This window comes from Poecile atricapillus, unplaced genomic scaffold, assembly GCF_030490865.1.
Source record: "Poecile atricapillus isolate bPoeAtr1 unplaced genomic scaffold, bPoeAtr1.hap1 scaffold_243, whole genome shotgun sequence".
Classification (NCBI taxonomy): Eukaryota; Metazoa; Chordata; class Aves; order Passeriformes; family Paridae; genus Poecile; species Poecile atricapillus.
Genome location: NW_026709052.1, coordinates 38,583 through 53,412, shown reverse-complemented (window position 1 = coordinate 53,412; position 14,830 = coordinate 38,583). Strand labels below are relative to the sequence as shown.

The 14,830-nt window shown below is 65.1% G+C and overlaps 1 protein-coding gene across 1 annotated transcript; it reads left to right on the top strand.

Moving 5' to 3' along the window:
* Positions 1 to 505: 505 nt before the first annotated feature.
* Positions 506 to 14,259, top strand: LOC131574317 (far upstream element-binding protein 2-like; the record flags this gene model as incomplete). The annotated part of the gene is given in 12 exon segments (XM_058828755.1): positions 506 to 766; positions 869 to 913; positions 916 to 936; positions 1,016 to 1,047; positions 3,086 to 3,227; positions 5,618 to 5,778; positions 7,273 to 7,391; positions 7,474 to 7,562; positions 8,740 to 8,931; positions 11,447 to 11,551; positions 11,632 to 11,792; positions 14,135 to 14,259. Coding segments are annotated over 12 exon segments (1,337 nt in total), but the record flags the coding sequence as incomplete, so codon positions are not given.
* Positions 14,260 to 14,830: the final 571 nt, after the last annotated feature.

The window sequence follows — 14,830 nt, the reverse complement described above, 5'->3', positions numbered from 1 at the left end:
CACCCCCTTGTCTTCCTGTCCTAGCCTCCTTGCCCTACCGCGGCATCCCTACAAAGAGGACTCGTGTAATCGTTGTTGAGAGAGATCACATATCAGAGTGCGTAAAAAGTGACTTTTCAAATCTAATCCATTATTCTTCATTCTTAAAGTCATACACTTTTGACAGAAATCCCATTTTCCCTTTTCAAAGTTTTTAGCTTCCAATCAAAACCAAACCTTTACTTTTGATTTAGAAAAACCCAGCCAAAAAAACCCCAAAATCTCGTTTTTCAACACGAAAAAAATCCAGTTTCAAGGCAAAAACCTCATTTTCACCCTGAAATTCACATTATTTTATCCAAAATTTTGTTAAAAAAATGTGGCTTTTCAAATCAAATCCATCATTCTTCATTCCTAAACTCATGTGCTTTTGAAAGGAATCCCATTTTCCTGTTTAAAAGTTTTTAGCTTCCAATCAAAACCAACTTTTACTTTTGAGTTTGAAAAAAATTTTTTTTAATAAAAACCCAGCCGAAAAAACCCCAAAATCTCGTTCTTCAACACGAAAAAAAATCCCAGTTTCAAGTCAAAACCCTCATTTTCAGCCTGGAGCTCCCATTATTTTACCCAAACCCGCCGGTTTTTCACCCAAAACCCCGAAGGTTTTTTCCCGACCCTCCGCAGGTGCCGGTGCCGCGTCACTCGGTCGGGGTCGTCATCGGCCGCAGCGGGGAGATGATCAAGAAGATCCAGAACGATGCCGGGGTGCGGATCCAGTTCAAGCAAGGTTTGGGGAGCCCCTTCCCCCCCTCCCCCACCCCCCCAAAAAAAGACCCCTCCCCATTAACCCGGGGGTGTGGGGACCCCCCTGACCCCCCAAACCCCGCAGACGATGGGACGGGGCCAGAGAAAATCGCCCACATCATGGGACCCCCGAGCGCTGCGAGCACGCGGCCAGATCATCAACGACCTGCTGCAGAGCCTGAGGGGTACCTGGGGAGGGGGCTGCACCCTGGGGGAGGGGGCTGGGGGCTGGGGATCATCAACGACCTGCTGCAGAGCCTGAGGGTACCTGGGGAGGGGGCTGCACCCTGGGGAGGGGGCTGCACCCTGGGGAGGGGGCTGGGGGCTGGGGGATCATCAACGACCTGCTGCAGAGCCTGAGGGTACCTGGGGAGGGGGCTGTGAGCTGGGGAGGGGGCTGGGGGATCATCAACGACCTGCTGCAGAGCCTGAGGGTACCTGGGGAGGGGCTGCACCTTGGGGAGGGGGCTTTGAGCTGGGGAGGGGGCTGGGGATCATCAACGACCTGCTGCAGAGCCTGAGGGTACCTGGGGAGGGGGCTGCACCCTGGGGAGGGGGCTGGGGGATCATCAACGACCTGCTGCAGAGCCTGAGGGTACCTGGGGAGGGGGCTTTGAGCTGGGGAGGGGGCTGGGGGATCATCAACGACCTGCTGCAGAGCCTGAGGGTACCTGGGGAGGGGGCTGGGGGCTGGGGAGGGGGCTGGGGGATCATCAACGACCTGCTGCAGAGCCTGAGGGTACCTGGGGAGGGGGCTGGGGCTGGGGAGGGGGCTGGGGGATCATCAACGACTGCTGCAGAGCCTGAGGGTACCTGGGGAGGGGGCTTTGAGCTGGGGAGGGGGCTGGGGGATCATCAACGACCTGCTGCAGAGCCTGAGGGTACCTGGGGAGGGGGCTGGGGGCTGGGGAGGGGGCTGTGAGCTGGGGAGGGGGCTGGGGGATCATCAACGACCTGCTGCAGAGCCTGAGGGTACCTGGGAGGGGGCTGCACCTGGGGAGGGGGCTGTGAGCTGGGGAGGGGGCTGGGGGATCATCAACGACCTGCTGCAGAGCCTGAGGGTACCTGGGGAGGGGCGGCTGCACCCTGGGGAGGGGGCTGGGGGATCACCAGGGACCTGCTGCAGAGCCTGAGGGTACCTGGGGAGGGGGCTGCACCTGGGGAGGGGGCTGGGGGATCATCAACGACCTGCTGCAGAGCCTGAGGGTACCTGGGGAGGGGGCTGCACCTGGGGAGGGGGCTGCACTGTGGGGAGGGGGCTGTGTGATTTTGGGGAGGGGGCTGCACTGTGGGGAGGGGGCTGCACTGTGGGGAGGGTCTGTGGGATTTTGGGGAGGGGGCTGTGCCGTGGGGTGACAGGAGCTGTTTGGGGAAGGTGGGCAGTGTTTTTGGGGTGGGGGTTGATTTTGGGGAGGGGGCTGTGGGATCTTGGGGAGGGGGCTGCACTGTGGGGAGGGGGCTGTGGGATTTTGGGGAGGGGGCTGCACTGTGGGGTGACAGGAGCTGTTTGGGGAAGGTGGGCAGTGTTTTTTGGGGTGGGGGTTGATTTTGGGGAGGGGGCTGCACTGTGGGAAGGGTCTGTGGGAATTTGGGGAGGGGGCTGCACTGTGGGGTGACAGGAGCTGTTCCAGGGGAAGGTGGGCAGTGTTTTTGGGGTGGGGGTTTATTTTGGGGAGGGGGCTGTGCCGTGGGGTGACAGGAGCTGTTTGGGGAAGGTGGGCAGGGTTTTTGGGGTGGGGGTTTATTTTGGGGTGGGGGTTTATTTTGGGGAGGGGGCTGCACTGTGGGGTGACAGGAGCTGTTCCAGGGGAAGGTGGGCAGTGTTTTTGGGGTGGGGGTTTATTTTGGGGTGGGGGCTGCACTGTGGGGAGGGGGCTGTGGGATTTTGGGGAGGGGGCTGCACCCTGTGGGGTGACAGGAGCTGTTTGGGGAGGGTGGGCAGTGTTTTTGGGGTGGGGGTTTATTTTGGGGAGGGGGCTGCACTGTGGGGAGGGTCTGTGGGATTTTGGGGAGGGGGCTGTGCTGTGGGGTGACAGGAGCTGTTTGGGGAAGGTGGGCAGTGTTTATTGGGGTGGGGGTTTATTTTGGGGTGGGGGTTTATTTTGGGGTGGGGGTTTATTTTGGGGAGGGGGCTGCACTGTGGGGTGACAGGAGCTGTTCCAGGGGAAGGTGGGCAGTGTTTTTGGGGTGGGGGTTTATTCTGGGGAGGAGCCAGGAGCTGTTTCAGAGCAGGGATGTTTTTTGGGGGGTGTCCCCCCCTGTTTTGGGGGTTCTGCCCCCCCCTGACGCCCCCTCCCCACAGAGCGGCCCCCCAGGACCCCCCGGGCCGGGGCTGCCGCCGGGGGGGCGCGGCCGGGGCCGGGGCCAGGGCAGCTGGGGCCCCCCCGGGGGGGAGATGACCTTCTCCATCCCCACCCACAAGTGTGGGCTCGTCATCGGCAGAGGTGAGGAGGGGGGCGACCCTGGGACCCCCCACGGCTCCCAGTTCATCCCCAAATCCCCCCAAAAACCCCCCAAAATCCCCCCAAAAACCCCACAAAAATCCCCCACAAAATCCCCCCAACCCCCCCCTCCAAAAACCCCCCTTAATCCCCCCAAAAACCCCACAAAAAGCCCCCAAAATCCCCCCACAACCCCCCAAAAACCCCACAAAATCCCCCCAAATCCCCCCAAAAATCCCCCCAAAATCCCCCCAAAAATCCCCCCAAAATTCCCCCCAAAACCCCCCCAGAAACCCCCTCAAAAACCCCACAAAAACCCCACCAAATCCCCCCAAAAACCCCCCAGAAACCACCCCAAAAACCCCCCAAAACCTCCCCGAAATCCCCCCAAAATCCCCCCAAAACCCCCCCCAAAATCCCCCCAAACCCCCCCAAAAACCCCCAAAATCCTCCCAAAAACCCCCCCAGAAACCCCCTCAAAAACCCCCCAAATTCCCTCCAAAACCCCCCCAAAATCCCCCCAAAATCCCCCCAAAACCCCCCAAAATCCCCCCAAAAACCCCCCAAAACACCCCCAAAAAACCCCCCAAACCCCCCCCCAAAAACCCCCAAAACACCCCCAAAAAACCCCCCAAACCCCCCCCAAAAACCCCCAAAATCCCCCAAAACCCCCCCAGAAACCCCCTCAAAAACCCACCAAAACCCCCCAAAATCCCTCCAAAACCCCCCCAAAATCCCCCCAAAACCCCCCCAAAACCCCCAAAATCCCTCCCTGGGCTCCCCCAATTCTCCCCTGAACCCCTGGAACTCCCCTGGACCCCCAAAACCCCCCCAGCTTCCCTCAGATGTTCCTGAGACCCCCAAAACCCCCCCAAACACATCCCCAGCACCCCTGGGACCCCCAAAACCCCCCCAACACCTCCCCAGCACCCCTGAGACCCCCAAACACATCCCCAACACCCCTGGGACCCCCAGAGACCCCCCCAAACACCTCCCCAGCACCCCTGGGACCCCCAAACACATCCCCAGCACCCCTGGGACCCCCAAAACCTCCCCCAGCATCCCTCAGATGTTCCTGAGAGCCCCAAAACCCCCCCAAACACCTCCCTGGGACCCCCAGGGACCCACCCAACACCTCCCCAGCACCCCTGGGACCCCCAAAACCCCCCCAAACACCTCCCCAGCACCCCTGAGACCCCCAAACACATCCCCAACACCCCTGGGACCCCCAAACACATCCCCAGCACCCCTGGGACCCCCAAAACCCCCCCAAACACATCCCCAGCACCCCTGGGACCCCCAAAACCCCCCCAAACACATCCCCACCACCCCTGGGACCCCCAAACCCCCCCAAACACCTCCCCAGCACCCCTGAGACCCCCAAAACCTCCCAAACACATCCCCAGCACCCCTGAGACCCCCAGGGACCCCCCCAAACACATCCCCAGCACCCCTGGGACCCCCAAAACCCCCCCAAACACATCCCCAGCACCCCTGGGACCCCCAAACACATCCCCAGCACCCCTGGGACCCCCAAACCCCCCCAAACACATCCCCAGCACCCCTGAGACCCCCAAAACCCCCCCAGACACCTCCCCAGCACCCCTGGGACCCCCAAACACATCCCCAACACCCCTGGGACCCCCAGAGACCCCCCCAAACACCTCCCCACTCCCCCTGGCCCCCCAAACCCCCTCTCTCCTCCCTGTTTTGGGGGTGCTCATTGAGGGGGCTCAGGGGGTCCCCACATTGGGGTTTGGGGGTTCCCGGGGGGGGTTGGGAAGAGTTTGGGGGTCCTGGGAGGGGTTTGGGGGTTCTCCAAGGAGGACTGGCAGCTCCCAGGGGCGTTTTGGGGTGCCCCCTGTGACAGTGGGATGTTTTGGGGTGCCCCTCTGACATGGGGGGGTTTTGGGGTGCCCCCTGTGACTGTGGGGTATTTTGGGGTGCCCCTCTGCCAGTGGGATGTTTTGGGGTGCCCCTCTGACATGGGGGGGTATTGGGGTGCCCCTCTGACTGTGGGATGTTTTGGGGTGCCCCTCTGCCAGCGGGGTATTTTGGGGTGCCCCTCTGCCAGTGGGATGTTTTGGGGTGCCCCCTCTGACTGCGGGGTATTTTGGGGTGCCCCCTGTGACAGTGGGATATTTTGGGGTGCCCCTCTGCCAGCAGGGGGTTTTGGGGTGCCCCTCTGACATGGGGGGGTTTTGGGGTGTCCCCTCTGACCGCGGGGGGTTTTGGGGTGCTCCCTGTGACAGCAGAGGGTTTTGGGGTGCCCCCTCTGACTGTGGGATGTTTTGGGGTGCCCCTCTGCCAGCGGGGTATTTTGGGGTGCCCCTCTGCCAGCAGGATATTTTGGGGTGCCCCTGTGACCGACATGGGCGGGTTTTGGGGTGCAGGGGGGGAGAACGTCAAGGCCATCAACCAGCAGACCGGGGCGTTCGTGGAGATCTCGCGGCAGCTGCCCCCCAACGGGGACCCCAACTTCAAACTGTTCGTGATCCGCGGGACCCCCCAGCAGATCGACCACGCCAAGCAGCTGATCGAGGAGAAGATTGAGGTGAGGGCACCCCAAAAACTCCTCTGGGACACCCCAAAACTCCCCCCCAAAGCCCCAGGAGAGCCCCAAAGCCCTGGGAGCTCTTTGGGACCCCCCAAAACTCCCCCCAAAGCCCTGGGAGCTCTCTGGGGCACCCCAAAACTCCCCCAGGAGAGCCCCAAAGCCCTGGGAGCTCTCTGGGGCACCCCAAAACTCCCAAAGCCCTGGGAGCTCTCTGGGACACCCCAAAACTCCCCCCAAAGCCCTGGGAGCTCTCTGGGGCACCCCAAAACTCCCCCCCAAAGCCCTGGGAGCTCTCTGGGACACCCCAAAACTCCCCCCCAAAGCCCTGGCAGCTCTCTGGGACACCCCAAAACTCCCCCCCAAATCCCCAGGGGAGCCCCAAAGCCCTGGGAGCTCTCTGGGACACCCCAAAACTCCCCCCAAATCCCCAGGAGAGCCCCAAAGCCCTGGGAGCTCTCTGGGACACCCCAAAATTCCCCCCCAAATCCCCAAAGCCCTGGGAGCTCTCTGGGACACCCCAAAATTCCCCCCCAAATCCCCAAAGCCCTGGGAGCTCTCTGGGGCACCCCAAAACTCAGCCCCAAAGCCCTGGGAGCTCTCTGGGACACCCCAAAACTCCCAAAGCCCTGGGAGCTCTCTGGGGCACCCCAAAACTCCCCTCAAATCCCCAGGAGAGCCCCAAAGCCCTGGGAGCTCTCTGGGACACCCCAAAACTCCCCCCAAAGCCCCAGCAGAGCCCCAAAGCCCTGGGAGCTCCCTGGGACACCCCAAAACTCCTCCCCAAAGCCCTGGGAGCTCTCTGGGACACCCCAGAACTCCTCCCCAAAGCCCTGGGAGCTCTCTGGGACACCCCAAAACTCCCCCCAAAGCCCTGGGAGCTCTCTGGGACACCCCAAAACTCCCCCCAAATCCCCAGGAGAGCCCCAAAGCCCTGGGAGCTCTCTGGGGCACCCCAAAACTCCCCCCCAAATCCCCAGGAGAGCCCCAAAGCCCTGGGAGCTCTCTGGGGCACCCCAAAACTCCCCCCCAAATCCCCAGCAGAGCCCCAAAGCCCTGGGAGCTCTCTGGGACACCCCAAAACTCCCCTCAAATCCCCAGCAGAGCCCCAAAGCCCTGGGAGCTCTCTGGGACACCCCAAAACTCCCCCCAAATCCCCAGGAGAGCCCCAAAGCCCTGGGAGCTCTCTGGGGCACCCCAAAACTCCCCCCAAAGCCCTGGGAGCTCTCTGGGACACCCCAAATCTCCCCCCCAAATCCCCAAAGCCCTGGGAGCTCTCTGGGACACCCCAAAACTCCCCCCCAAAGCCCCAGGAGAGCCCCAAAGCCCTGGGAGCTCTCTGGGACACCCCAAAACTCAGCCCCAAATCCCCAAAGCCCTGGGAGCTCTCTGGGGAGCGGGTGCTGCTCTGGGCAGCCCCGGGCTCTGCTGGGGGACCCCAAATTCCTCCCGGGGTCCCCCAAAGCCCCCCCTGACCCCTCTTTGCCCCCCCAGGGCCCGCTGTGCCCCGTCGGCCCCGGCCCCGGCCCCGGGGGTCCCCCCGGCCCCGCCGGCCCCATGGGCCCCTTCAACCCCGGACCCTTCAACCAGGGTCCCCCCGGAGCCCCCCCGCAGTGAGTACCGGCCTCTTTTGGGGGTTCTTGGGGTTCCCTCCCCCCCAAATCCTGCCCCACTCACTCACCCTCCTTCCCACAGCCCGGGGGGGCCACCCCCCCACCAGTACCCCCCCCAGGGCTGGGGCAACACGTACCCCCAGTGGCAGCCGCCAGCCCCCCACGACCCCAGTGAGTACCGCGACCCCCCGGGACCCCCGAGACCCCCCGAGACTCCCCGGGACCCCCTGGGACCCCCCGAGACTCCCCGGGACCCCCTGGGACCCCCCGAGATCCCCCGAGACCCCCCGGGACCACCCGGGACCCCCTGAGACACCCCGGGACCCCTGGGACCCCTTGGGACCCCCCGGGACCCTTTGGGACCCCCTGGGACCCCCCGGGACCCCTGAGACCCCCCAGGACCCCCCGGGACCCCCCAGGACCACCTGGGACCCTTTGGGACCCCCGAGACACCCTGGGACCCCCCGGGACCCCCTGAGACCCCCTGGGACCCCCTGGGACCCTTTGGGACCCCCTGGGACGCAGCGGGGGAGGCCGAGGGTTTTGGGGGTCCTGCCGAGGGTTTGGGGGGTCCTGCCAAGGGTTTGGGGGCTCTGCTGAGGATTGGGGGGCTCTGCTGAGGGTTTTGGGGGTCCTGACGAGGGTTTGGGGGGCCCTGCTGAGGGTTTGGGGGGTCCTGATGAGGGTTTGGGGGTCCTGGTGAGGGTTTGGGGGGCCCTGCTGAGGGTTTGGGGGTCCTGACGAGGGTTTGGGGGGCCCTGCTGAGGGTCTGGGGGCTCTGCCAAGGGTTTGGGGGCTCTGCTGAGGATTGGGGGGCTCTGCTGAGGGTTTGGGGGGCCCTGCTGAGGGTCTGGGGGTCCTGCCGAGGTTTGGGGGCCCCCCCTGGGGCTGAGCAGCCGGGTTTGGGGTTTTGGGGGGCAGAGTGGGGGGGATTCCAGCAGCGTGTGGGGGATGTGACCCCTCAGTTCTGGGATGTGACCCCTCGGTTCTGGGGACCCCTCGGTTCTGGGGACCCCTCAGTTCTGGGGACCCCTCCCCTCATCTGGGGGACTCCCCTGACCCACGCTGGGGTTCCTGTGCCCCCCCCCGGTGTGATTTTGGGGTGCTGTCAGACCCCCCTTGGCCTATGGGGGGGATCCCCAAATCTGGGGCTCCACCCTGAACTCAGGGACCCCCCCTCACCTCTCCCTGAGCCTTTTGGGGTCTCCTGGGGGACGCCAGACCCCGTCCCCGACCCTTCCCCCTGGACTGGGGGGGGGCAGCATTTCCAGCCAGGATCCCCAAACTCTGAGCAGATTTTGGGGGGCCCCCCCCCGGTTGACACCGTGGTTTTTGGGGCCCCCCCCAGGCAAGGCGCCGGCCCCGGACCCCAACGCGGCCTGGGCCGCCTACTACTCGCACTACTACCAGCAGCCCCCCGGGCCCGTGGCAGCGCAGCCCCCGCCCGCCGCGCCCCCCGTGCAGGGGGAGCCCCCCCAGCCCCCCCCCACCGGCCAGGCCGACTACACCAAGGCCTGGGAGGAGTACTACAAGAAGCTAGGTGGGCACCCCAAAAAAAATCTGGGGGTCCCGGGGGGGGGTCTGAGCCCCTCCTGGGCTCTTTGGGGTGGGGGGGTGGGGTGGGAGATCCCCGGCAGGTCCTGGACCCCCCCCCACCCACCCCAAAAAACCTTCCAGGACCTGCAGAGCTCCCCTTGAGGAGCCCAAAAACCTGCCCAGGGGGTGGGGGGGTCACAGAGACCCCTGAGCGACCCCCAGGGACCCCCAAACTCACCCTGGGGACCCCCAAACTGCTCCTGGGGAGCCCAAACTGCCCCTGGGGACCCCAAACTGCTCCTGGGGACCCCCAAACTGCCCCTGGGGACCCCAAACTGCTCCTGGGGAGCCCAAACTGCCCCTGGGGACCCCAAACTGCTCCTGGGGACCCCCAAACTGCTCCTGGGGACCCCCAAACTGCTCCTCTGAACCCCCAAACTCACCCTGGGGACCCCCAAACTGCCCCTGGGGACCCCCAAACTGTTCCTGGGGACCCAAACCCGCGCCTCTGAACCCCCAAACTGTCCCTGGGGACCCAAACTGCCCCTGGGGACCCCAAACTGCTCCTGGGGACCCCAAACTGCACCTCTGAACCCCCAAACTGCCCCTGGGGACCCCAAACTGCTCCTGGGGACCCCCAAACACCCCTGGGGACCCCCAAACTGCCCCTGGCGACCCCAAACTGCCCCTGGGGACCCCCAAACTCACCCTGGGGACCCCAAACTCACCCTGGGGACCCCCAAACTGCCCCTGGGGACCCCAAACTGCCCCTGGGGACCCCAAACTGCTCCTGGGGACCCCCAACTGCTCCTGGGGACCCCCAAACTGCCCCTGGGGACCCCCAAACTGCTCCTGGGGACCCCAAACTGCTCCTGGGGACCCCAAACTGCCCCTGGGGACCCGAAACTGCTCCTGGGGACCCCAAACCTGCTCCTCTGAACCCCCAAACTGCCCCTGGGGACCCCAAACTGCCCCTGGGGAGCCCAAAGCTGCACCTCTGAACCCCAAACTGCCCCTGGGGACCCCAAACTGCTCCTGGGGACCCCAAACTGCCCCTGGGGACCTCAAACTGCACCTCTGACCCCCTGGGGACCCCAAACTGCCCCTGGGGACCCCCAAACTGCCCCTGGGGACCCCCAAACTGCTCCTGGGGACCCCAAACTGCTCCTGGGAACCCCAGACTGCTCCTGGGGACCCCCAAACCTGCTCCTGGGGACCCCAAACTGCTCCTCTGAACCCCCCAAACACCGCCTGGGGACCCCAAACTGCCCCTGGGGACCCCCAAACTCACCCTGGGGACCCCCAAACTGCCCCTGGGGACCCCAAACTGCCCCTGGGGACCCCCAAACTGCCCCTGGGGACCCCACACCTGCACCTCTGACCCCACACCTGCTCCTCTGAACCCCCAAACTGCCCCTGCTGACCCCAAACTGCACCTCTGACCCCCCCAAACTGCCCCTGGGGACCCTAAACCTGCACCTCAGACCCCCTGGGGACCCCAAACCTGCTCCTGTGACACCCTGGGGACCCTAAACCTGCACCTCTGACCCCTACACTGTCCCTGGGGACCCCAAACCTGTGCCTCTGACCCCCTGGGGACCCAAACCTGCTCCTGTGACACCCTGGGGACCCCAAACCTGCATCTCTGACCCCCCCAAACTGCCCCTGGGGACCCTAAACCTGCACCTCAGACCCCCTGGGGACCCCAAACCTGCTCCTGTGACACCCTGGGGACCCCAAACCTGCACCTCTGACCCCCCCAAACTGCCCCTGGGGACCCCAAACCTGCTCCTGTGACACCCTGGGGACCCCAAACTGCCCCTGGGGACCCCAAACTGCACCTCTGACCCCCCCAAACTGCCCCTGGGGACCCTAAACCTGCACCTCAGAACCCCTGGGGACCCCAAACTGCACCTCTGACCCCCCCAAACTGCCCCTGGGGACCCCAAACCTGAACCTCTGAACCCCAAAGTGCCTTTGGGGATCCCAAACCTGCTCCTGTGACCCCCTGGGGACCCTAAACCTGCTCCTCTGAACCCCCCAAACACCGCCTGGGGACCCAAACTGCCCCTGGGGACCCCAAACCTGCATCTCTGAACCCCCCCAAACACCCCCTGGGGACCCCACACCTGCACCTCTGAACCCCAAACTGCCCCTGGGGACCCCAAACCTGCACCTGGGGACCCCAAACCTGCACCTGTGACCCCCTGGGGACTCCAAACCTGAACCTCTGAACCCCAAACTGCCCCTGGGGACCCCAAACTGCTCCTGGGGACCCCCAAACTGCCCCTGGGGACCCCAAACCTGCTCCTGTGACCCCCTGGGGACCCCAAACCTGCTCCTCTGAACCCCCCAAACACCGCCTGGGGACCCAAACTGCCCCTGGGGGCCCCAAACTGCTCCTGGGGACCCCAAACTGCTCCTGGGAACCCCAAACCTGCACCTCTGAACCCCCCACACCCCTGGGGACCCCAAAGTGCCCCTGTGTCCCCCCTAACCCTGCCCACACACCCCTAAAGCCCCCCCTGGGCGCGGTGCCCCCCCAGGCCAGCAGCCGCAGCAGCCGGGGGCCCCCCCGCAGCAGGATTACACCAAGGCCTGGGAGGAATATTACAAGAAACAAGGTAAATCCCCCCAAAAATCCCCCGGGGGGGGCTCTGGGGACACCCCCCAGCCCTGACAGCCCCTCCCTGTGTCCCCACAGCGGCCCAGGTGGCCTCGGGGGGGGGTCCCGGGGCTCCCCCCGGCCCCCAGCCCGACTACAGCGCGGCCTGGGCCGAGTATTACCGGCAGCAAGCGGCGTACTACGGCCAGACCCCCGGGGGGGCCGGGCCAGCACCGCCCCCCGCGCAGCAGGGACAGCAGGTACGGGCTCCAGAGCGACCTGGGAGCCACAAAAACTCACCTGGGAGCCCCAGAACTGACCCCAAACTGACCTGGGAGCCACAAAAACTGACCTGGGAACCCTAAAACTGACCCCAGAGCGACCTGGGAGCCACAGAACTGACCTGGGAGCCACAAAAACTGACCTGGGAGCCACAAAAACTGACCTGGGAGCCCCAAAACTGACCTGGGAGCCACAAAAACTGACCCTGGGAGCCCTAAAACTGACCTGGGAACCCCTAAAACTGACCTGGGAACCACAAACCGACCCCAAACTGACCTGGGAGCCCCAGAACTGACCTGGGAGCCCCAAAACTGACCTGGGACCACCAAACCAACACCAGAACTGCCCTGGGACCCACAAACCGACCCCAGAACTGACCTGGGAGCCACAAAAACTGACCTGGGAGCCCTAAAACTGACCTGGGACCACCAAAACTGACCTGGGACCACCAAAACTGACCTGGGAGCCCCAAAACTGACCTGGGAACCCCAAACCCACCCCAGAACTGACCTGGGACCCCCAAAAACTGCTCTGAGACCCCCAAAAACTGACCCTGGGACCCCCAAACCGACCCCAGACTGACCTGGGAGCCACAAACCGACCCCAAACTGACCTGGGACCCCCAAAAACTGCCCTGGGACCACCAAAACTGACCCTGGGACCCCTAAAACTGACCTGGGACCCCCAAAAACTGACCTGGGACCACCAAACTGACCCCAGAACTGCCCTGGGACCACCAAACCGACCCCAGAACTGCCCTGGGACCCCCAAACTGACCCCAAAACTGCCCTGGGACCCCCAGAGCTTCCCTGGGACCCCTAAAACTGCCCTGGGACCCCCAAAACTGCCCTGGGACCCCCAGAGCTGACCTGGGACCCCTAAAACTGCCCTGGGACCCCCAGAGCTGACCTGGGACCCCCAAACTGACCCCAAAACTGCCCTGGGACCCCCAAACGGACCCCAAAACTGACCCTGGGACCCCCAAAACTGACCCCAAAACTGCCCTGGGACCACCAAACTGACCCCAGAACTGCCCTGGGACCCCCAAAACTGACCTGGGACCCCCAAAACTGACCTGGGACCCACAGAGCTGACCTGGGACCCCTAAAACTGACCCTGGGACCCCTAAAACTGCCCTGGGACCCCCAAAACTGACCCTGGGACCCCCAGAGCTTCCCCAGGACCCCCAGCCCCCCCGGGGTGGCCTCCCTCCCCCCAGGGAAGCGTTTGTGGTGATGGAGCCCCCCCAGACACTGCCCAGGACCCCCAAAATCCCACCAGGACCCCCCAGAACGGCTCAGGACCCCCAAAATCCCACCAGGACCCCCCAGAACGGCTCAGGACCCCCAAAATCCCACCAGGACCCCCCAGAACAGCTCAGGACCCCCAAAATCCCACCAGGACCCCCCCCAGACACTGCCCAGGACCCCCAAAATCCCACCAGGACCCCCCACAACACCCCCAGGACCTCCAGAACCCCTCCCGAGCCCCCCAAAACCCCCTGGGGAACCCCCAAAACCCCCTGGGGAACCCCCAAAATCCCCCCAGGGACCCCCCCAAAACCCCCAGGGACCCCCCAAAACCCCCCAGGGACCCCCAAAATCCCCCCAGGGACCCCCAAGAATCCCCCCAGGGACCCCCCAGAATCCCCCGGGGACCCCCCAAAACCCCCCAGGGACCCCCAAAATTCCCCCAGGGACCCCCCAAAACCCCCCAGAGACCACCCAAAATCCCCCAGGGACCCCCCAAAATCCCCCAGGGACCCCCCAAAACCCCCAGGGTCCCCCAAAACCCCCCGGGGACCCCCCAAGATCCCCCCAGGGACCCCCAAAACCCCCCAGGGACCCCCAAAATCCCCCACGGACCCCCCAAACCCCCCCAGGGACCCCCCCAAATCCCCCAGGGACCCCCCAAAATCCCCCAGGGACCCCCCAAACCCCCCCAGGGACCCCCCCAAATCCCCCAGGGACCCCCCAAAATCCCCCAGGGACCCCCAAACCCCCCCAGGGACCCCTCAAAACCCCCCGGGGACCCCCCAAAACCCCCAGGGACCCCCCAAAATCCCCCAGGGACCCCCCAGAATCCCCCAGGGACCCCCCAAAACCCCCCAGGGACCCCCCAAAATCCCCCGGGGACCCCCAAAATCCCCCAGGGACCCCCAAAACCCCCCAGGGACCCCCCAAACCCCCCCAGGGACCCCCCAGAATCCCCCAGGGACCCCCCAAAATCCCCCAGGGACCCCCCAAAATCCCCCCAGGGACCCCCCAAGATCCCCCCGGGGGTCTGGGGTCCCCCACACCCCCCGTGTTTCCCCCCACAGGCTCAGTGACCCCTCCGTGCCCCCCGTCTGTGACCCCCCCGTTTTGTTTTGGGCGAGCGGCCGCGGCCGGCCGGGGAGAGCGGCCCCCCACGACCCCCCAAAATCCCCCCAAAATCCCCCTGGGAGAGGGGTCCCCAAAATCCCCCAGGACCCCCCAAAACCCTTCTGGGGGAGGGGTTCCCGCCCCACGACCCCCCAAAATCCCCCCGGGGGAGGGTCCCCCCCCCCCCTCCCCTGCCCCCCGTGTCCCCCCAAACCCCCCCGGAGCCGCTGGAACATTCCTGGGAGCCGCTGGGGACCCCCCAAAACCCCCCCGGGACCCCAAAACCCCCCCCAAAAACCCTCCCGTCCCCTCCTGGGGACCCCCAGACGCCACCCGGGGAGCCCAAGGGCCCCCAACCCCCCCTGGGGACCCCCCGAGACCCCCCCGAGCCCCCCGGGGGTCCCCAAATCCTCCCCAAACCCCCCCGGGGGTCCCCAAATCCTCCCCAAACCCCCCCGGGGGTCCCCAAATCCTCCCCGGGGGTCCCCAAATCCTCCCCAAATCCCCCCCGGGGGTCCCCAAATCCCCCCGGGGGTCCCCAAATCCTCCCCAAATCCCCCCGGGGGTCCCCAAACCTCCCTGGGGGTCCCCAAATCCTCCCCGGGGGTCCCCAAATCCTCCCCAGTTCCCCCCCGGGGGTCCCCAAACCCCCC